This window comes from Manduca sexta, chromosome 22 (assembly GCF_014839805.1).
Source record: "Manduca sexta isolate Smith_Timp_Sample1 chromosome 22, JHU_Msex_v1.0, whole genome shotgun sequence".
NCBI lineage: Eukaryota > Metazoa > Arthropoda > Insecta > Lepidoptera > Sphingidae > Manduca > Manduca sexta.
The window spans coordinates 7,293,288-7,315,936 of record NC_051136.1 but is presented as its reverse complement, the minus strand read 5'-3'; the positions used below and the strand labels follow the sequence as shown (position 1 = coordinate 7,315,936).

Below are 22,649 nucleotides of genomic sequence, written 5' to 3'. Positions count from 1 at the left end.
ATAATACATGCCGTGCTGTTCGCTAGTTTGATAAATAACGTTCTGTGTTATTAATATGTTTATTATTTGACTGTACTATGCGTCTTCTACGCATGAATCTTATTTTTTATTTTAAGGTTAAAACCATAATATGGAATATCGTGATAGTAAGTATATAAACGTTGCTAAAAAAAAATGGACCGAAAACTATAAAGCATAAAATTATGAGCAGGTAAATTTCCAGCAACATGCAAAAATCTAAACAACTGACTAACTGTATCCGGTCCGTTTATATATCTTCCAGTATACTTAATGTGGATGTTTCTGGTTTAAAATAAATCACGATATTAAATACTATACAAAATTAATATAAAAAAACATATCGGAGCTGCTTCTGATGATTCAGAAAAAAAACTATTTATAACCATAGTTTTAAATATTACTCTCGTTCACTCAAATATAACATCAGCTATAAAACAAAGAAAGGCGCATGAGAAATCAAAGATGATAAATGGTATGAACAACTGCTTCTAAAATAAAAACGATGCTGAACTAAGAATAGTTTCAAACGTTCGACAAACAATATAATACGAGAATGCTTTTAGACGATAATACATGAAACATGCGAAGGAAACGAAAAATCACATTCATATATCCCACATGCATTTTGTGCTGATACCTTGTTTCATTTCCACCGGCCGACTTGGGTTATCTGACAGGAAATAAATTGTAATGTTACCTTTAATTCGCAATTCATTAGTATACTTAAAAAAAACTATTACATTTTTCAATTTTAAAATTATACCTAAATATTGCTATGAATGAACATTTTCGAAAAGATTTAGTAGCGTTCTATCTATATGTTTATTTATATAGATTAAAATTATTGCATAGTGCTTTAAAATTTTTATTTAATTTCCATCAACTATTTGATTGATATCTAATAACATTAATGGCATGTAAAAGTTTTACATTTATTTTTATTTGTAGTTGCCCACTTCTTTCATAGTTATAGATATTAGATTATTTTTATGAATATTACCTTTTCTCGTCGATCTGTTTGTATTTTCCGTGTTCAGGAATGTATGATCTGTTTCTTGGGTATTCGCTGAACTGAAGTAGTCCGATTGTGCGCTGCAGAAAAACAATGCAACATTACTTATAATATGCATAATATTATGTAAATTTACCTTTATCATTAAACGTGTGACGTCTGTATTCTCTTTTATATGAACGTGTTTACTTATCACCTGCTGTTTTAAATAATGAAAATATCACATCAAAAGTGCGATGCAATTTCTTATATTCTCTTTATTTAAAATTGCTTACTGAATTAGTAGGTGTAAACAATTAAACTCCAGTTTTAAGGAGTATCGTTTACACTTACTTTATTTATGCGTGTTTTGACTCCCTTAATTATTATTATTGTATTAACAATAAAATGAATCTAATGATGAATTAATAAAATATCTTACCCCACACTTCCAGTATACGTAAAGCCTCTGTTAATTTTTCCGAGATTCTTTTCAACATTATCAGTAAGTTGATCTATGAATACTTCTCTATGCCTTTGCATATAATTATGTATGTTGCCAAACTTGCAGTATTCTACGATAACAATTAATTCGCCTGAAACAAAACAATTTCATAAATTCATTTTGTAATTATTCTTATAGATCTCCTACCCATTAGGCATCAAAATTTCATTCACAACATTGCATATTGATATACCTAGTTATATTTACACATTTTTAGCTGAAGCTGTCAAACACGAATGAAATTACAGATTACATAATACAGTACATTACAGTTATTTGAACTCATTAGTGTTTACTAATCTGTGTTTTATTTTTCTGCTTAAGTCTGGAATCTCATAGCTAACACAAAACACAAATTATTATTTATTAATCTTTTTTTCATAGTTAAGTTGGTTCTCTTTTCAGTTATTTATAGTAGCGTATTCTATTACTTATTATAAAAATATACTCTATCCACGTTTTAGCTCTGTGATATTGATGTACTTTTAACGAAATATGTAATGTCCTTGAGATCTAAGGTAGAGATTTGAGTTAATATAGTCTTCTAAGCACAAAAGGCTACAACAATTGCAGATTGGTACAAGACAAATTAGTCTACGAAACTTTTGCAATGTGGTTTCAAGGATCAATGGAAATACGATCAGGGATAATGAAGTCATAAAAGTAATCATGTTTTATGAAGACAATTATTGTAGATGAAGAAACATTTTATATTGATACGACAAAATCTAAAGTTCATTCAATACAGAAAGATGAGTTTCCTTCCTTAAAACGGGTTACAGTTTACCTCCACGAAACCTAAAAAGGTAAGCCATGAAGTAGAATCCACTTATATATTATTTATAAAACATGACCTGTGGTTGCTGTTGTTTTCATGCATATGTAAACAGACATTCTCAAAGAGCATTAATTTTCCTGTTCCGTAAAACTACACTACTTGTAAGGAAGGAATTAAATATACGTATCCATTGAGTGAGTAGTACATACCATGTATGTTCCGGGACTTTGCATATTTTTCGAGTTATGAAGTTATTTCCTGATTTTTTTCAATTTTTGACTTACAGAACTTAAAAAAATAAAAAATGCAGTGGCAGTTGTAAATGTATGTGACAAAAAATCATCATATTTTTCTTTTCCGCCGTTGAAATGTACTAATCGATACACTATGGTATAATCCATAAGAATTCCAAACACTTGATGTTTATGGATTAGAAAAAAATATAACCGAATCAATATGAAAGAAAATACTTACGCTTGCCAACATTCTTCGTGCAAGCTCCGAGCAAATTGACGATATTCACGTGTTTACCCAGGTGAACCATTATTTTGAGCTCTGAAGCCAATGCCTTAATGTACATGTTGTCTGCAGTCTTTTTCACCATCTTTACGGCGACTGGTGTTGTTTCCTCTGCATTAATTATACCACGGGCATCGGCTTTATATACCACGCCGAATGCTCCTGCACCTAATTGCTTTCCTGCAATGATTTATACAGTCAAAACTTTGCAATATTACCTTTACAATATACTAGCTTTTTCTCGTGGCATCATCTGCTATTCGTTTTTTCAGAATATTCTGCTTTATAGTTTCTCAGGATAAAATGGAGCCTATTTTTAGATAATCCTCTAGCAATACATGTGTAAAAACTGCATTCAATAACATGCTGCAGACAGACATAAGCTCTAAAAACTCTTAGTCTGGCTTCTGGTTCCTAATAAAGGCCCTTTATTCGAGCAATAGAAGCCAAACCCATAGTTTTATACATATAGTTTTTCTTTAATATCTATAATGAACATACAGCGCCTTGTTACAATTTTATTAATGTACTTAATAATAATAATATCTTGTTTCGAGATTGGTTCTCAGAAACGCCAATCTCAGGCGACAAACATGAAATTTCACAGTTGAAAATGTTAGTTTATAGACCTAGAATCTCATCCACATAGGCATGATTTACGAGAGTCGAATGATTTGTAACTCATATTCATTTATCGTTGAATATAGGTAATCGTGGGCTATAAGACCTATTATATAATATATACCCACCAATGTATGTGAAGGTTTATATGTAAACCATACCATTAAGAAATAAATTATTATAACACAACTCTAAAATTTTGATGATGTGTGACCAGTAGGTATTTAATAAACGAATACAATTAAGATATCGACAAGTTTTATGTTTAATATGAAGCAATCGATGAAAACAACATATGGCAGCCAAATTTTCACCTTGCGTCTGCCTTTAAATATATTATTACATGTTATATTTGTTTGCCAGTGAGATCAGATATTTATCTACTGGAATTTGTCTGTTATGTTACTAATTTGCGGCTACGACAATTCTGCGCGCCAATTTAACCTCTATGTCGTCTGGAGATGGGGCTATCTTAATGGCCAGCCGAGTGGCCGCGAATTACAACAGAACGAAGATTTGTTATTTTTATTCGTTATTCTAGTTTTATTTTAAAAGTGTGGAAATAGTAAACAAGCAATTTTAATAGGTCACAAATGTTCCTTTTCGTTTGGACTCACATTAATTGGTTCAACAGATTCACATTTATATAAAAATATGATTTTAAATAAATTACGTAATAACTAACAAAAAATTCTCAAATGCTAAGTATTTTCGTGACACAAAATATTATATGTGTGTGGTTTAGCGTTATCGTGATCAAAGACTATTCTATTAATATTCTATTCTATTATTCAACTCCAGCCGCTTTCCCTCAACTTCTTGCTTCTTCTTCTCATTTGTTGTTAACAGTAGAGATCTGAATCGATGGTTCTGCCTGGTAGTAAAAGCTCATAATGAACAATGCCCTTCAAATCCCACATACACAGCATCACCTTACTGCGTGTTAACCCAAGTTTTGCCACAGTTTGTAAAGCCTGACCAACCTTTGACCACGACATTTTTCGTACGTTATTGTCGTACGTGATGCACATTTTTTCATCAGTTATCAATCTCTTCAAAAACGGTTTAGTTTTTATTACGTCTCAATAAAGAATCGCAAATGAATTCAGGGTTCATCAGGTTTCTTTCAGTGAGTTCATGTGACACCAAAATATCAAGCTTTATTGTGTATCCAGCTTTTTTCAAATGGGTCAAAACTATTTTATGGTCAATTCTCAGTTCTTCAGCTATATCTTAACTACTGATATGTCGATCTTGCTCCACTTTTTTCAAAATGGCATCAGGCGACAAGAGTACAGCCAAACAGAACGTAGTGCAGCCAAAGATATTTTATTACAACTTTATACATACTATATACAAATATGGTAGCGGCGATAACCTAGTTGGTTGTGGAACGGACTGCCGAGACGAATGTCCGCAGGTTCAAATCCCAAGGGCACATACCTCTGACTTTTCAAAAAATTATGTGTGTATTCTTTGTGAATTATCGCTTGCTTTAACGGTGAAGGAAAACATCGTGAGGAAACCTGCATACCTGAGAAATTCTCTATACAAATTCTCGAAGGTATGTGAAGTCTACCAACCCGCACTAGGCCAGCGTGGTGGATTAAGGCCTAATCCCTCTCAGTAGTAGAGGAGGCCCGTGCTCAACAGTGGGACAGTATATAATACAGGGCTGATATTATATTATATCATTATATGCAAAAAAGACCTTTTCTCCGACCTATTATTATAAGTAGCAGTTACCATTATAAGCTATGTCAAAGTTACCTTATCTAAAAAGACTAACAACCCAAACTAAACTTGACTATTTTTCCTAGATAATAACAGTAATATAGAGGCCAGACCCCATGGTCCGCCCAGGTACAACGATTGATTTTAAAAATATTTTCAAACATTATTATGAAACAATATTGTTCATTCACTAACGTAATGCTTTTATCGCCAGTTTTACTGTTCGCTGTACTATTGAATTAAGCATTACTTAATTAATTCAGATTAATATAACCACTTTCCTGCGAATAATTTATCCAATGAACGATATTGTTCCATAGAGACAAGTTTGTTAAGTAATTGTATTCCTAATTAGAATAGACGTGTATTCTACCATAAATAGGTGTAACTGTGACCACCTTTCTAGGAACAAAATGTTATTATCAAATTACTATTTACATGTTGCACGTTTTCACAATGCAGCGCTCAGAAGTGTGTTACTACTGACTCACTGTTTATCGGATGAATGAAATATTAGTCACTAACTGGTTGACAGAAATAACTCCTTACCAGTGTGTGCATTGTCAGAGCAATACCGGTTCATTTGGCTGTTTATTTACGACTAACTATATTTAACGCAGCCTAAAAAATGTATCATGATAGTTAGGAAAAATATTTATGTTTTTTTTACCTATTTTCCATCTTTCTCAGTTTTTATCAAACGTATACAATAATATGTAGTAACGGAAAGTCTATACGGAAATTTTATATGTACTTAATAGGTAGCTAGGTACATTCGCGTTACATTTATTACAAATATAGCAGTGATTTTATTTATACGAATAACGTATAAGAATAAATTCAAATGAACTGTTGAAAATAGCCTAGTTTATAGATAGTATAGATGTGAACGACCTTTGTTTTTCCATAGTCGTTTGTTTTTCCGTCAATCTGCAGGCGTTATATGTTCTCAGATACTGTCACTTATTTATGTTTATAAAAAAAAATGTACGCATATAGTATACTTACATTTTAGATTATAATTTAATGTGACGTCTATTATATGGTTGCCTGGCAGATATTATATGGCCCTATGTGCAATTATTTTACACTGAGCTGGCCTTAGTTATTCGGGCGCCACGGATGAAATATTTTTTGTCAATTTTGACGAGATTTTTTTAGATTCTAAATGTATTTTTGTAGGCAATAGCATAATGTCGATAATGATTGTCTGTGTCGTCGCCCTAAGCACTCAGCGTGTCCAATCCTAGTAAGAACGTCTCAGGGGAGGAACCAGACCCCCCCTCCGCTCAAGGCAGTGTTGATTTTATATTTAATATAAAGTACAAGCTTTTACTCGCGGTCTCATCTTCGTTACAATACTTTGTCAGACTCACTGTGCATTTAGTCTATTGTGAATTATATGCGTACCAAATGTTAGCCAAATCTAATGCGCTTCCATATTAAAAACTTTAAATTGTAAGAATTATAAAGATAATAACTTAAATTTTACATTATAATTACAAATGTACTTGCAAAATAATAAGAAATATTCTTACCGAGAACTAATTTGTCAGAAGGGAATTCAAATTTCTCATCGTATGGCAATAATTCAGCTTGCTCGTCGATCCCGAGGTCAGGGTTCAAAGACTTTGTAACTCCTTCCTTAAAGTACAATAGACCAGCAGCTGCCAATTCCTTTCTAAACTGTTTTTCCTTCTTTATTTTCCACGTAAGATATACTACTAGTAATATAAGGCAAAAGAATATTACTGCAATGACGCTTAAATACGTTGCGTATGCTTCTCCTGCTGAAACAGAACACATTCTCAAGGAAATTGATCTAGTTAGCGAATCGAATTTTGCGTAAAATGTTAACAAAGGTTTAATCCATTCTAATCGAACCTAAATAATGTTTAGATTGTAAAATAATATGCATCCTAGCTCTTCATGGTTAAATTTAGATGTTTTTTAAGCATTCGTATAATTAAATTTATTTAGAGAACTAAATATTTTAATTTATTAAAATGGTTTACAATGCTTATAATAACACTAATGCAATCTAATGATATTAGCATAGGAAAATATGAACCCAACGCACTTTTCAGTAAAAGCGTGTACGATCGCCTTTCTTCTTCACTATTGCTGATTGCCACACATTCGTATTTGCCCTTCTTCTCATCTTTCATATTTCCCAACACGATTGTCGAATTAAGACTTGTCCGGTTTAATTGGGTTTCGTAAATGATTACTTTACTCGTGTCATTAACCAACAAATCTCCATCCTACAAAAACAAAATGAAAATACATAAAAGTGTGTTAAATGTCATAGTTTTTTTTTGGCATAGGCATCTCTTTTAAAGTTAATTTATCTCGTAAAAACATGTTATATCCATATAATACGTATTATTTTAAATAATTATTACCTTATACCACTCGATTTTTGGAGGAGGCACGGCGTCGGCTTGGCAATGAAATTGGATAGGAATAGATGGGTACAATTCTTCGTTTACATCGTATTCGGGCTCATTTATAGTAGGTGATCGTAACGCTGTACAAAATATAAAAATATGTAAAAAAATGCAAGGAGCCAACCCAGCATCAACAACAAATACACAAAAATAAATATAATTCCATCACAACTAATTATCAGTTGCAGTAAAACTGCCAGGTGACTACAACGTAAAATATTCAAATAAACAGCTTTTGCAATGTTTACGTTTGAATTTGCTTTAACAGAACACAGTGTTAACGCTTCAGACGATCAAATACAGCTGTCGAATTGTTGACTTTTGCAAGGGAAACAAATTATTCGATCATGTTTAGACACAACTTAAATATATTTAAAATCATAGTTGTGCCATCAGAACAAGGCAGTTTATAAATTTATAAAAAATCAAAATATTTTTATTTAAATAAATATCAAGATAAAATCTCTTTTAACCATCAAAGATATCATCATTAAATATAAGGACCTCAGAAAATAAGTGACTAAAAATTGCATTAAAAAGTCGCTACGTAAGACAAGTATAAAGTCACTCTTATTATGCTGATTGCGTTGCATAGCGATCTAAGATAAAGCATTAACTTACCCTCTACTTTAACCTGGATTGTTTGTGTCTTCTCCTCTCCTTTATTTGTAATGCCTCGACATGTATAATTGCCAGAGTGATACACATCAATATCGTCTATTTTCAATATCGCAACATGCGAAAATATGGTGTCTGTATATTGAACTGAAAATATTAAAAATTAGTCATGCGTGCATGTTTACACATATAGGTGTTTAACGCAATAAAAGAATATTTTTGTTACCTATACTTTCTGCTATACTGCCATCGCTTCCTAACCAAGTTACGTTTTGAAAATCGTATATTGACGCCAAACATTTTATAGCAACATTATCATTTTCTGAAAACCACATATCGTTATTTTCTGTAATGCCGAAACCATCATGAATTTCATAAACTATAATCGAAAGGCTTTTCGAAGATTCGCCTTGTGTGTTTTTAGCTTTGCAAGTCAAATTTCCAGATGCAGTCACTGTGGTGTCGAGATATGACGTTCCGTTGTACATATAACTCACAACATTTGTACTCGGCTGAAACGAACAAATGTGTTAAAAACAAAAATAATATGACGTACGAAAAATTAAACAAATTTATATACAATCTACACATTTCAAGGAATCGTAATATGAGTCTCCGTGTCGACGGAAGGTATCATTTTGAATTAAATAGTAATCAATGTATCTATAAACTCTCGTTTACATATTTTATTTCTCGTAGAGTTTATGCTTTAGGAGACATCTCATGTAAAACTATGTTAAAATAACGTCAACCATCAGTTATTCTAGTGTCAGATTACTTTAAGATTTTTATCTTTTGGGGGTAAAAAAACTAAAAACAAAACAACTAATATTTTTCGATACCATTCATTTTCAATGTTTATTTTAAAAGGTTATTTCATACGTCCAAGATGATGTACTGTATAAATTTAAATTTACTAATTTAGACACTGTTTTTATTTGAATAATTTTGTTTTGGGTATGTCAACAATATTTTATGAGCTTTTTGAATCTATTCTACAGACAACTACTACTGAAGACAGCTACTACTACTGACCGTGAAGTTTTGCAGTCAGGAAGGCTGCAAAATATAATAGAATATCAATAAATGCAAACTTACCAATTCAATTTCTTTTTCTCCGTTAGAAAATATCCAAGTTACTTCAGGTAGAGGATAACCGGTAACCTTACAATCCAAACTCACTTGTGTGTTTAACAAAACTTTTTTGATTCCCCCAAAGTAAACGGTCGGTGGCGCTAAAATATTGATGTAAGGTCATACAGTGATCATACTCATTACTGTGGATGTATTAGCGATTGGTACAATATGTATGGACGTTACCTTAGCGCTCTACTTCTAGCTTAGACAGCTCAAAACTTAGCATCAGTACAGGTGATGTGCTCCAGATTTCAAAGAAAATAAATGACTATTGATTTTTTATAAATTGACTTTAATTTCATTATTGATATCAAGTCTATTAAAATATTAAAATTAGGGCTGTTTTATATGAGCAGTAAATACAAGCTCAAAGCTATGGCAATAGCAACCTATACCTACGTTTTTCTCGACACTCAAGTTTATGTATGTTAATGATATGATCTCAATACCCTATTTCAAAAAATTTACTAAAAACGCTTTCCTAAAGGTAAAAATTCAAATTACTTTTACCTTTAGGAACCTTAATCTGTTTATGAGATATTTTTTTAATATCAATCAAACTTTTTTACAATGTAAAGAGTCAAGATTTCATTTAGGAAGTGGTAACTAATTTTCTTTACAGTAAAAAATATATTTGGGTACGTCGCCTGTCAAAAGTTGTAATATGAAAATTATTATTCGAACTTCGTATTTTTAATAGACTTACTTTGAACTCGCACATCGAAAGTAACATTCGATGACTCGTTGAAGTTATTTTGGGCCTTTATGGTGTAGTTTGCGATATCGTGTAGATTTAAATCTTTTATTTTTAAAGTTGCATCATGAGTATCACTGCGTATATCTAAAATATATTTTTCACCTTCAAATATTTCTACGCCGTTCTTAAAACTGCAAAAAAAATATAGAGGTAGAATGTATATCTATACTATATACTCAGTAATACTATAGACTGTGCTACTGCTGGGCACGCATCTCCTCTACTAGTGAAATAATTTAGAGTTTAAACCTTAGTTCTTAATGTTTTTCTTTAAGGCCTCAAACTATTGTAATTAAGAATTGATATGCAAATAACTTTGAAAAGTGAGACAGAGGTGCATGCCGTACAGGTTTAGTTGAAACGTACAGCCTTAGACAGAAGATGTCAAATATTATAATAATTTAAAACTTACAAAGAAAATTTCACGGGAGGATACGCGTTGCATTCACCTTGAAGCGTTAGCGATGGTTGTTTTGTCAATATTATAGGATCCGTATTTCCTTTAACCAGTTTTATGTAAGGTTTGTCTAAAACAAGAAACATAATAATATATTAACATAGCAATTTCAGTGTTCAGGCGCGGCGTGACGCATCACTAATAACTTTTTTTCCTGCTGACGAAGTAGCGCGCGCGCCTACGCACCGCGCTTCAATCATTTCTTCCAGTCTTGGTTGCGTACACCACGACTATGATAAAGATTAATGATTCCAATTATCGGTCCTGAGCCTAGTAACGGAATACTTTTTATCCAAATACAATAAAATATGTGAAGTTTTTTTTATTGCTTTGAATGACGAGACGAGCTTGCCGTTCGTCTGATGGTAAGCGATACGACCGCCCATAAACAGTACAAACACCATCCATCACCTGAAATTACAAAGTTTTGTTTTGTATTCCACTGCGCTCGCCATTTTGGGGCGTGATTGTTAAGTTTTATTATGTCCCGTAGTTACCCTGGCTACAATGTTCTTCAAACCGAAACACAATAGTGCCTACAAATTGCTGCTTGGCGGCAGAAATAGACATTGCATAATACCTACCCAGGCGGACTCTCACATATGAGAAACCTACCACCAGTATAAGATATGAAGTAAATCTATAGTTAAATTTCATTTTTTTGCTTGCATTATTTGTTCACATATAAGATTTTATTTATTAATTATTTAAATCTTACTTTTTCGTTATTGTTGTTTTTACTATCTAAATACCTATTATATATTAGGTTCTTTAGTAATTTCTGATATTTAAGACACAAAATAATGACGGCTTCTTGAGTCAACACTGTTTAACAGTCAACACTGGGTGTAATGTGTTATATAGTACATTGTACAAAAAAATTGACTTGAAATATCAATATGTTTGTTACTTTCTATCTAAGTAGTTAGAAAACACATTATATTATTATGTGCTGTTATACCGATTTAGAAAACTGCTAACGCAATTTCTACTTCCTAGGCATTCTGGGATTAATATCTAATCTCTTAGAATGACGAGTGATGGATGTTTGTAATTCAAAGTATTAGGAGATTATAAGCAGTCGGACACAAATACTTTCTTCGTAAATAATCTCTGTGCCTTTTTTTCTAAAACGATTCTCCTATACTGGGTTGAAATTAATTAATAACAATCAATTATTATTAAACACATAAGTTTAAAAACTACTATTCGACGGAGTCACTCTACTGCACAAGTAGGTATTAAAACATGATAATGATACCAGTAGTATCTCTAGGAGAAAGAAAATCAATTCATTAAAAAAAACAAAAATAAAACATCTATTAAAATTCGCAGCAATTACTTGATACTTATACGCTGGATATAAATAGATAAAAAACGAACTAAGGAAATTATCTGCGAACCAAAAATTAAATAAATATGTACTTACCCACGTATACCTTTTTAAAAGAACTCGTCTTATTACCGCAGCTATTTTTAGACACGCACACATATGTACCAGCATTTGCCTTAGTAGCATTTACCACTGTTAAATTGTAGAATAATATCCCATTTGTAACTTCGTACGAATTCGTATTTATGATTTCCTACAAATATAAGAAATAAATAAAAAACAAAAGACGTTTTAATACAAGACCGGTTAAGATTTTTGCAAATAAAATAAAACATACATTGATTACGTTTCCATTTTCATGATTGATAATCAAATTGACTGACAGAGATGTTGTATACTCAACAGTGCAGTTAATGGTAAAAGTTTCACCTTTAACAAATCTCTTCTCACCACCAATAATTTTTGGGTCTGGCGGAGTCTTCGTAACTGAAAACAACAAATATTAAATGGCTTATCAGTTGAAGTAACTTTGAACGTATGTTACCAAAATAACTATTAACTAGTAGTTATATATTTACATCAATATACATATAAAGCCTCTCTATACCTACTCATACAAATTATTTAAAATTATAATCGATAATTGGCTTACAACAATTAATTAATGTTTTTAGGGGACGCAAAAACGATGGAACTTTTCATTAAATTTTACATTTTTTAAAGTTTTATTTGAACCAATTATGTGATCACCCACGTTATTAAGAACTTTTTACCGCTTAATGAGAAAATATTCAATGTCGCATCGAAAAAAATAATTGAAGCGTTACATGAAAACTAGGAAATATTTTGGACATCTAAAATTACGAAACTATAAAATCCTTGCAAAATTGGCTATGTTTAATTGAAATATGTTCAGAAATTGTAGAAAGAAAGGTAGTACTCGGCGATACTTTTATATTCATAATCATCGACGGTCCCTGGATAAAGTAAGCATGTGGGTGGGGAGTACCATCTCGCCCACCAAAATAGATATAACACAATGTAATTTATTCCCATTGCATCCACATCAATGTGAAAAAAAAACAAGATCTAAAAAATGCCCCCTTTCATTTATTTCCTCGGAAATTATGTAGATGGCAAAATTTTTAATAATGGAGGTAATATACTAAATTACGAATATTTTCTTAATTATTTCAATTCAATGTAAAAATATCGATATCATTTTTCTGTCCCCCTAATACTATGTTATTAAACATACACTACATTAAATCCATTCATTAAGTATAAAATTAAATGTATTATAATTATATTCACGCAAATATTTATGTGCGACTGAATCTAATAAACAAAATATAATAATAATAATTCCATATCACTTAATATAAGAATTACAAGTAAATCTAAAAATAAAAATAGTAAGGAACAAATAACATATACCGAGGGTTTTAAAGAAAATAAATTGTTAGTATATTATTATACATGAACAGGAATGTGGGCATGCATACAGTGTTCACGCAGAGCAACACACCAAAGAAGAAAGAAACCGAAAAGAAAGTAGTGAAGCATCAAGCCAACCACACAGAACATAAAAATTATAAATCCTTCAGTGAATGAAACCATCACACCACGCTACCTTGTTAGGTGACATCAAGATTGTAGCGCTACTTACTACGTATATATTTCCTTTGTTCGCTATCATTTCCACGATGTCCTATGCATTGGAAGGCAGAAGTGCTACATGTCTGTTTGTCAATTAATGTAAACCCAATCTTTGGAGAAAAGGATTTCGATACTCGCATCTTGTTACTCTGCGACGATGTATTATTTCGAAATAAATAATGTATGGTTAGTACGCATATTGGTATATTTAAATAAATAATGTTTTTCAATTTTAGATAAAACATTGTAGAACTTAACCACATTCAAGTTACTTCAGTGTTAAAAAATACTTAAGGTAATGCAAAGTTAAAATTGAAAAACATTTACACCACTTCCACGAAAAAAGCTCTAATTACTTCTTATTCAATTTGCTTTTAAGCAACTAGTAATGATATAGGAGCAAAAATATATATTCCACAACGTTTTCCCGTGTTCGTGGCGTTGGTAATTATAAAAAGGAATAACGACAAATTATTTCATCACCTACGTTTTCGTACGTAAACCTCTTTTGTTATCTTCCTGTCTTGTTTCGCAAATTCGCAAATGAACATGGCTATTATTTCATCCGACAATGTATCACTATCGATTGTAAACCCAAGTTTGGGACTAAACTGATTAATATCTGTAATATCCTGCATATTGAGAATGTTATTAAGTGACAGTACAAAATCATATTAATATATATTAAAACATGCTTTAGTGCCGGCCATGTATTCAGCAATAAGCGTTGGTTAGTTTTTATTCACAAGCCTTGCATGAGACAACGTTGATTTCTCAAATAACGCCATTCATAATATTATGCTGATTAATCCGAACAAATTCTTTATTGTAACGTACTGCACATTACCTCTGACGGTATTTAAGCTCTTGTGCGGCGTGTTGATTAACTTTGCCCCATTAGCCTATAGCATCGATATGTTTTGTTATTTATAGTCATCACATGACCATGCAGATGCATAAAGCAAATTGAACGATTCGCCTGGCGTGAATTAATACTTTGGTATATAAATAATCTAATACGAACTGAACATTTAATACTCTTTTTATGGAAGGATCGCTATTAAGTACATCTTCCACTTCGCTAATACGCATACATACCGACAATAGTTCCACTTTAACATCTGGTGTTGAAGGTCTACATTCAATAACAATCTTAGAACAGCATCTGGCCAAGACCAGCTCTCTCATCGGTGCAAAGATGCTCTCTGTGCCTAAAATATCATCGACCCGATAACTAATCACATAATCAAAGTTAAATATATTACAATTGAATTCAGCATTATGGTAATAAAGTGATCCTCACCCTCAACATAGATGTAAAAGAATGCTGCGTGTTCATTATTACCGGGCTCTTCTATGAGATTATTCAATATATTACTTATATTCAGTGTATTATCGTGACATGCATAGTATCCTATAGCAAATCGGTCAACGTTAAACAAATTTAAAGTAGATTCAAACGGATAGTCAATGTCTGAAGTTGTCACCATGCTTTGTGTCATATTAAATGGTCCATATTTTTCTTCTGGCGGTTCTTGTTGTTTAAATTGTATTTCAGTTTTTCCCTTACATTTTATTGTAAAATTTTGTCCCTTCTGCAATATAAATTCACTTCGACATGGAGATATAAGCGGGCCGATCGATGTTTGTGTATCTGGAAACGATATAACATAATGCTTTCTACACTTTTATTTATCAACATGTAGTTGTCTCGGACCTCACCCAAGGGCATAAAATGCCCAAATAAGCATTTGAATAGAATAATATATATTGAACATATTTTTTTAAGTTGATCATATAATTGTTCGAGGCGATACTAATGAAATTAGGAAATGTACCGATTTGCCATAAACCTCTCCGACAAATTATAATCAATATTGTTCAATGTTCGAAGAAAATAACTCACAATATGGTAATTAATCATGAAGCAAAGACAAACATGGGCGACCTTAACAAGGTTAAGTTTAGTGTAACATTGCACTAATCGAAAGAGCAATATATCACTTCGAGGGAGTATAAGTTCGATGAAACCCTTATAAGTTGACGGGTTTATCATCATGCTAATGGTGCTTGTAATATAAGCTGGAACACCAGTTTGCGACGTCGGCGTCGTGACGAGCCGCGCGTCTATCGAAAACACAGTTAATTAGCCATGTTCGTGTTCAGGGCGTGACTGAGGTGCGGTCAACATTCGGAAAATTAATCCTACCAGTAGGAGCAAATGAACCGCGGCGTCGGTCGCTTGCTGATAACAATTGATCGTATCAACTGCTAGAAAGGGCGGCCAATTAAGTGATTAGGACCCTGCAGCTCTACTTATCAACAAATTAATAGCCGTCTTATCAAGTTAAGTGCAAACGATGACGTCTTTGTAAGGGTATAGTGTTATACTAGCACACATGGACAAATATTTTATATCTCCCATGATAGGTTAATTGATGTCTTAATTTATTTCTTTAGTTCACTAGATTGATTGCTAAAGATGCGTTATTATTTATAGAATCTTTTTAAAGTATTCTATTCCGTCATATTTGTGGTAGCTTTTTTTACACATATTAACGTTATGATAACCTTGTGGATGAATTCTTAATACTTTTGTATTATTGAAAGAAACAAGTCATGACCATAATAACTTTGTACAATATATTATACTTATTACCGCTAATTTTGTCTTTAACGTCCCATAGTCAAATGTTATTTAAATATTTTTAACACTTTAACATAGATCACTTTACAGCATCAACATTTAAAACAATCTAATATTGAACTTGCACGTTGCGCTAATCACGAGTTTTCGACAGACAATGCTCTTCTGGAGATGGGTTAATGTATTTTTATATATTTTTTGGGTTTTTATTAACCTATACTAAAGTAAAATCGCCGAGATGGCTATACGGGAGAGTTGGCCAATAAAAAAATCTCTTTTCCATAAACTAGAAGAAACTAATGAAAGTTCACTTCGTGTACTGCTTTAAAATGACGTTTCGTCCGAACTGAGACTAAAAGAATGCTAAGTAAGGAAAATCAAGGTATCTTACTTACTTTCGTACAGTGCTTAAAGTTTGCATTAAATAGTTGTTGTAGACATGATAAAAATAAGGCAATTTTTTTAGTACAGTGGACAGTTGAAAATAAAATTAACGTTTATTCAACATGGCGCCTGAATTGTCGTATAAAAAAAAATCAAAAGCATTTTTTACAAAAATATTGTGACCCTCCACCCCAAATAATAAGTGTTGATCATATCTGATCGGGGAGAGATGGTCACATAGAATGAGCATATAAAAACAAATTAATGTGAAATTTTAAATATTTATTTATTGGCATAATACTTAAACAGTTCGATTCGACGGGATGTGTCATTGTGTCCAAAAATGTTACTTGTTGTGCCAGGTTTTTGTTACGATTCCCATAAATAAAAAAAGATTTCTAGACACTTAGTAATCTTCCCTATTCTTTATTGTTTCCCTTTAAGGTTGTCAACGTGAATGGTATTTATAAAGTTCATTGAACCTATGAAGTGTTCAGAAATAAATGTCAGGTAAAATAGTGGTTAAACAGTGGATTTACAAACTGACTCTCTCCCGCGCTACTGTGGCCATCTCTCCCAGGAACGTCCTAAAGATAGAGCTAATAGTAACTTGATAAAAACATTGAAAACCACGAGGCTTATTCTGCTATAATCACTTCTTTTTACGAGAGTTCAAACTATTTTAAGTTTCATAAAATATTGATTTATTTTTATTAATTATAATTATAGTTTTAATTTTATTGCCTTCCAAAAAACCACTGCCATCATTTACCTATATTTTTCTTTAGTCAGAGTTACTGTATAGGATCTATAAAGCGAATTTTAAAATTGACGGCTTTTATGTGTTAAAGTTTTTGCAATTACAGTTTTAATCTTCCAGGTTACGTATCAAGCAACCTCAGTAAATGTTCTTTAAAAAGAGAAACAAGACATTCGTTTTATATTCAATATGAGGAATGATTGCCATAGTCAATATAAAAGACTAGAATTAAAACACTCGCATATAACACTCACATACTTGATTCAAAAGACACAACATAACATGCACATTACGATTTGTACATTAAATTTGTCTGTCGGATGAGTAAATTAAGATATCCGAATGTGTATACTGCGAGTACAATTACTATAAAATGAGCTACTTCCTTTCGCTCATAAGCATCAAATTAACTTCCTTGTGGAGATGGACAAATATTGTACAAGGAGAGTAATACAGACTTATAAATTATACACTGCTGCCTAAACGGAATAATGAATATAATTCAAATTAGCTTGCCAACAATAATGATATAAACAGGAGCCGCTGTTTATGTTGCTCAAGTTAGATTGATCGTAAATAAATTGATGAACAGTTTATAGGCTACTAAAAGTATTAGCGTCGATTTAGGAAACATAACCGTACGTCTTTAACGACGATATCTCGTCACGCGAGTCGATTACCAACTTTGTTATGACATGGCAAATCAAACTGTGTGGGTAATAATTTCGATAACGTATCAGTATAATGTACCTAAAAGTAATGTATCCAGACATATGTAACACCACTAATTCCATGGGATTACAGTCCAGAGTATTATTATATTCGAATAAATAATGGACAATATTTTTTACCTGCTCTGGACTTTTGAGCTAGGTGTATGTGTACATACGACATACCTAGGCCCATATAATTGATGAGTAATAATAAACTAATTGCAAGAATATTGAAATCTTTTAAAATAAATAAAAAACTATAGTTCCTCTAATCTATGAAGGAATAAAGAAAAGAACAACAAAAAATAAAAATATTAATTTGTGAATCTGAAACTTATAACATAGGTACATAAAATCACTACATATGGTAAAGCAATCATTTATAAATTATTTTAATTTATTTACATGTGGTTATCACCCATACATATGGCGGCCACATTTTGTAGAATCATGTCATAGGAATATTTAATGTTAAAAACAGGATAACTGGTTAACCGATCAACATTATTGGTCAGTTTTATTGTTTCGGAGCGCACGTTGCAGTCGTACTTTTTAGTTTTCCAATGTTTTTTATTTTCGTAAAAATGCTTTGTATGACTTTTTAGATCATAATAAGTAAATTGCAATAGCAACATTGGTAATACATCGAGAGGACCAAAACCTTCACCCTCTCCTAATTCCCATTATGAGCAGAAAAAACCCAAGAATACCAAATATATTAAATATGTTATCCGTATCTAGACTCTTATTTATAATAATTCAAACAACACATTTCAATGGAGAGTAACTTTAACGTAAAACAAAGCATATCTCTTGACGTCATTCAGTTGAAAATAAAGGCAATGTATTGTATCCTGTTTAAATAATCAAAACAGCGTTACCATGAACTATCACAAGGTTCATAATATACCAGAGAACATGGCTTGTCACGTACATATATCGAACCTCCTAAAATTTTGATTCCTTGCAATTAAAATTTTTGACTAAAAATATAAGGTACAATTAATTTTATATAATATAAAGAAATGTAATAATTAATAGCAAACATTGTGCGCGCATTTGACACGATGTACATCCGAGACAATGTTACCTATGCACTCGGCCTACAACTAGTCTTTTCATCATCGATTAAGGTCCTTTAGATGCAGAGGACTAACCTAACGGCTCACACACGTTCAGTACGCAGCGACATCGGTGTAAACTATTAGCTTATTCCTATTAAAATATGTAGCACGCAACCACATTGCTTGGCGTGAGGTCATACACGTTCATTTAAGGTCACGAGTCTCTTTAATGGGGATACGATGTGCGTCAAAATTTGCAGAGAGGTAATTGTAAATATTTTCGCAAATTAAAGCGGTAAACACGCTAAAAAACATTGGGTAAGATATATATTTTGATATTACTTAAATAGTTTACAAAATTTAGATGATTTTTTAATTGTTTGGGCAGTACTGCTTCATGCTGCTTAAAAGTAATATTAAATAATTAATTAGACAAGATATAGCATAAGAAATACAAGGATAATTAATATTTCAAAATTCATAAAAGTGAAATGTAAATCATAAAAGTGTAATTCTACTACACGAAAGTTGCTTTACGTGTAAACCAAGTGTCGTCACTCCCCTATTTGAAAATACTATCTATCTATACCTTAGAAAAAAAGGTATGGAATAATAAATCGAAATAAAAATAGACACTTTAATTTTAAGCATTTGTATAGAGTTTGTGCGATTTAAATGAACCAAGTTTGAGGTCATAGCGAACAGAACAGCGTTGCCGAACAGCGTGATTCTGCTGCGGCGCGAGGACGGCGCAACATGATGTCTTATTCCAAATACGATAGAGTTTGGTTTGATTCCGCGCAGATTCGTATGGACTTTTATATGCGAACGCCAGAGCACTATAATGCCTATGCGCCGCATCTGTGTAAATCTTCTCGTCATAAGGATTTTGTTTCCAAATTGTTAGGTTTGCGACTAAAATCTTTTTAATAAAAAATTGTACCATCTTCAAAAACTACTAAAAACCAAAAAAATAATTTAACATTACCTATATACTGGATATCAATTTTGGAGTCACCTAATCAATAGTTCTGAGGTAAAATATACGTCGAGGACATCATAGTCGACGACATAATTTTAAAAGTTTTCTGATGTATCTCCGAAGTCAAAGGTCCAACAAAAATAACAACAATTTTCATGAGGCCACACGGGAAGTACCAACTTTCAAATAAAAAAAAATATACAAAATCGGTTCACCCAGTCAAACGTTCTGGGGTAACAAAAATAAAAAAGCAGTGAATTAAGAACCTTCTCCTTTTTTGTTAAAAATCACACGATTTAGTCATAACTCAGTATTGAAAGCAATCTATCATACCTGAACGGTATCTCAGTTAAGGTTTTTAAAAGTTATGGAAGGTATCCTACTAGTATAGGTGAGACAAGATCTGTTATCATTGTTACAAAGATAGATTTGCCGCACCCGGCAGGAGTTGGGACCTTATAATATCTCCTTTGCACTATTACAGAACACGTGCCGACGGGACAAGTATTCATGTGTGCGGATGACGTGGCCGCAATCGTAGGCGACCAATTTTTTAATCAGCTCGAGCGACACGCGGTTGCGAGACCATGTGACGAAGTGATTTAATAAAATTGATTTTTTTTCTGAACTCTATGTTATTCTATTCACTTCTTAAAATCAACTTACCATCTCTCTACTTTGTATATCAATAAGACATACCTTTTTCTTTGTAGCGAAAAAAATCATTTTTTGTGGCTTTGCTACGGAGAAGGAAATTGTCACGTTGCGCTAATAGGCCTTACGACCTGACGTTGACGCTCATGCGGGTAACAAGTCCGTCGAGTATCTCAAATACTACACGAGTATACCGAAACCCCGTGGTGGCTTTCTTTACTACATGCGGAATTTTCAATATATCATTCATCATATCATCATCAGTTAAACATCCCTATAACTATATATAACGTAGAAATGTTCCGTAATTGCCAAAATTCTGGAAAAGACCGTGTCTTTTGTCATTTTATACTTTACGTCTGTGCAGATTAACGACTTCTGCAACAGCTACAAACTACCGAATACCTATTGAACACCGAATAATTCGCATACCATTGAGACTACGCCATAGCCATAGTCATAAAAACGTTGATGTGTTAGACGGGAGTTGTAAATGATTTAACGCTGAATTATTTATGGGTAAAATGGACTAAATGGACTTCTCCTAAGTATAAATAAAGATAGTAAAAACTTCATCATTATTAAAAGTGGGTTTACTAGATTACCATTTGCAATACTGTGTTGACTATTACTACCACCAAGCAATAGTGTGCAAACATTTGTAATGACGCGGCGATAACACACAAATAATGCCTCAATATAGCCTCAATATATGCCTCAACTTTGAACGGTGTTGCTATTGCTTACTAGCATGACGCTAATCACCAAACAAGCAACTTGCTTGTGTTCTCATTTAGTTTCGTAAAAAAACTTCCAAACTTTAATAAGCTTTAATAAGTCTTTTATCATCAACATGTTCGCTCTGTCATTGGGTCGTCTGCACAACTATCGATTTTTACGTAGTTCAAACCACCCGATCGTAAAAGCGTAGATTCAATCAATGAGCTAAGATTTACTTAGGCTCCATTAGTCGCACGTTTTTCAAATGTATTACAACTCTAGCCATAAACTACTTATCATCGATAATTTAACACTTTCTATTGAGCAAGCCACTCAAGAAAAATGAAGAGAGGACATTGATAAATGACTTAGCATAAGTCTTTAAAATTCAGAATACTGTGTTTTTTCTTAGATAGACTTGATAGGTAGCTCGGTACATAAAGTACTAGGCATCTTATGTAAAGGTTTTTTTTCGATATTAATAAGATAGCTTAATATTTGTACTTACTTATCATCGAGAGACCAAGTACTTCCTATAGTAGGTATTTCCTTAAAAGAATATTCATAACTATCTTGTGCTAAATTTAACAAAAAGCCTACTTATTTAGGTACATAGTAGATTCAATCATGAAAGGTTGATTTGAAGAAATTAACTAAGTATCAATATTATATACCGAATCCAAGCCAATAATTCAAAACATTTTCATGTAGAATTTGATCACATTCTTTAAAACAATTATAGTCGCACTTCATTAATACTATTGGTTTTTATACACGTAACCTTGAAGCGAACGTGGTTCTGAGGTCAACATGACAAAAACGAGATGAGGAATTTTATCAATAAAACAATTATACTCTTAGTCCATCCACATAATATTATTGTAAACTCCGACTACGTATGTCATTCTTTTCGGCTACTATCACGTACAGACAATGATATACAAGAACATGGGTTGGTATGCATATTAATGAAATACTACGAATATGCTGTAACTAGATATATATGTATATAGATGTCTTGTTTTGCACGACTCACACGCCGTCACACCGAAACCAGTTTTGCAATTTATATTTATTTTTATAATGTATAAATACGTCGTTGTTTGCTCGAGGTAGATAAGGTAAACTTATAATGTAAATGGTAG

At 32.2% G+C, this 22,649-nt stretch overlaps 1 protein-coding gene across 6 annotated transcripts in view; it reads right to left on the bottom strand.

The window, feature by feature from the left end:
• LOC115442606 (vascular endothelial growth factor receptor 1) overlaps positions 1-22,649 on the bottom strand; it is a 37,253-nt gene that overhangs the window by 5,534 nt on the left and 9,070 nt on the right. Inside the window, exons 2-18 of one of the 6 annotated variants that reach the window (XM_037441198.1) lie at positions 14,884-15,234; positions 14,679-14,791; positions 14,068-14,212; positions 12,259-12,407; positions 12,018-12,174; positions 10,544-10,658; positions 10,081-10,262; positions 9,336-9,472; positions 8,464-8,749; positions 8,241-8,384; positions 7,575-7,699; positions 7,250-7,433; positions 6,708-6,959; positions 2,770-2,994; positions 1,455-1,608; positions 1,022-1,113; positions 659-691 (exon numbers count right to left, since the gene is read on the bottom strand). In XM_037441198.1, coding sequence (XP_037297095.1) covers positions 659-691; positions 1,022-1,113; positions 1,455-1,608; positions 2,770-2,994; positions 6,708-6,959; positions 7,250-7,433; positions 7,575-7,699; positions 8,241-8,384; positions 8,464-8,749; positions 9,336-9,472; positions 10,081-10,262; positions 10,544-10,658; positions 12,018-12,174; positions 12,259-12,407; positions 14,068-14,212; positions 14,679-14,791; positions 14,884-15,234 — 2,844 coding nt within the window. Of the gene's footprint in view, positions 1-658; positions 692-1,021; positions 1,114-1,454; positions 1,609-2,769; positions 2,995-6,707; positions 6,960-7,249; positions 7,434-7,574; positions 7,700-8,240; positions 8,385-8,463; positions 8,750-9,335; positions 9,473-10,080; positions 10,263-10,543; positions 10,659-12,017; positions 12,175-12,258; positions 12,408-13,590; positions 13,730-14,067; positions 14,213-14,678; positions 14,792-14,883; positions 15,235-22,649 lie in introns of those variants that run through there. The other 5 variants (XM_037441199.1, XM_037441200.1, XM_030167687.2 and 2 more) reach the window with 5 other exon arrangements.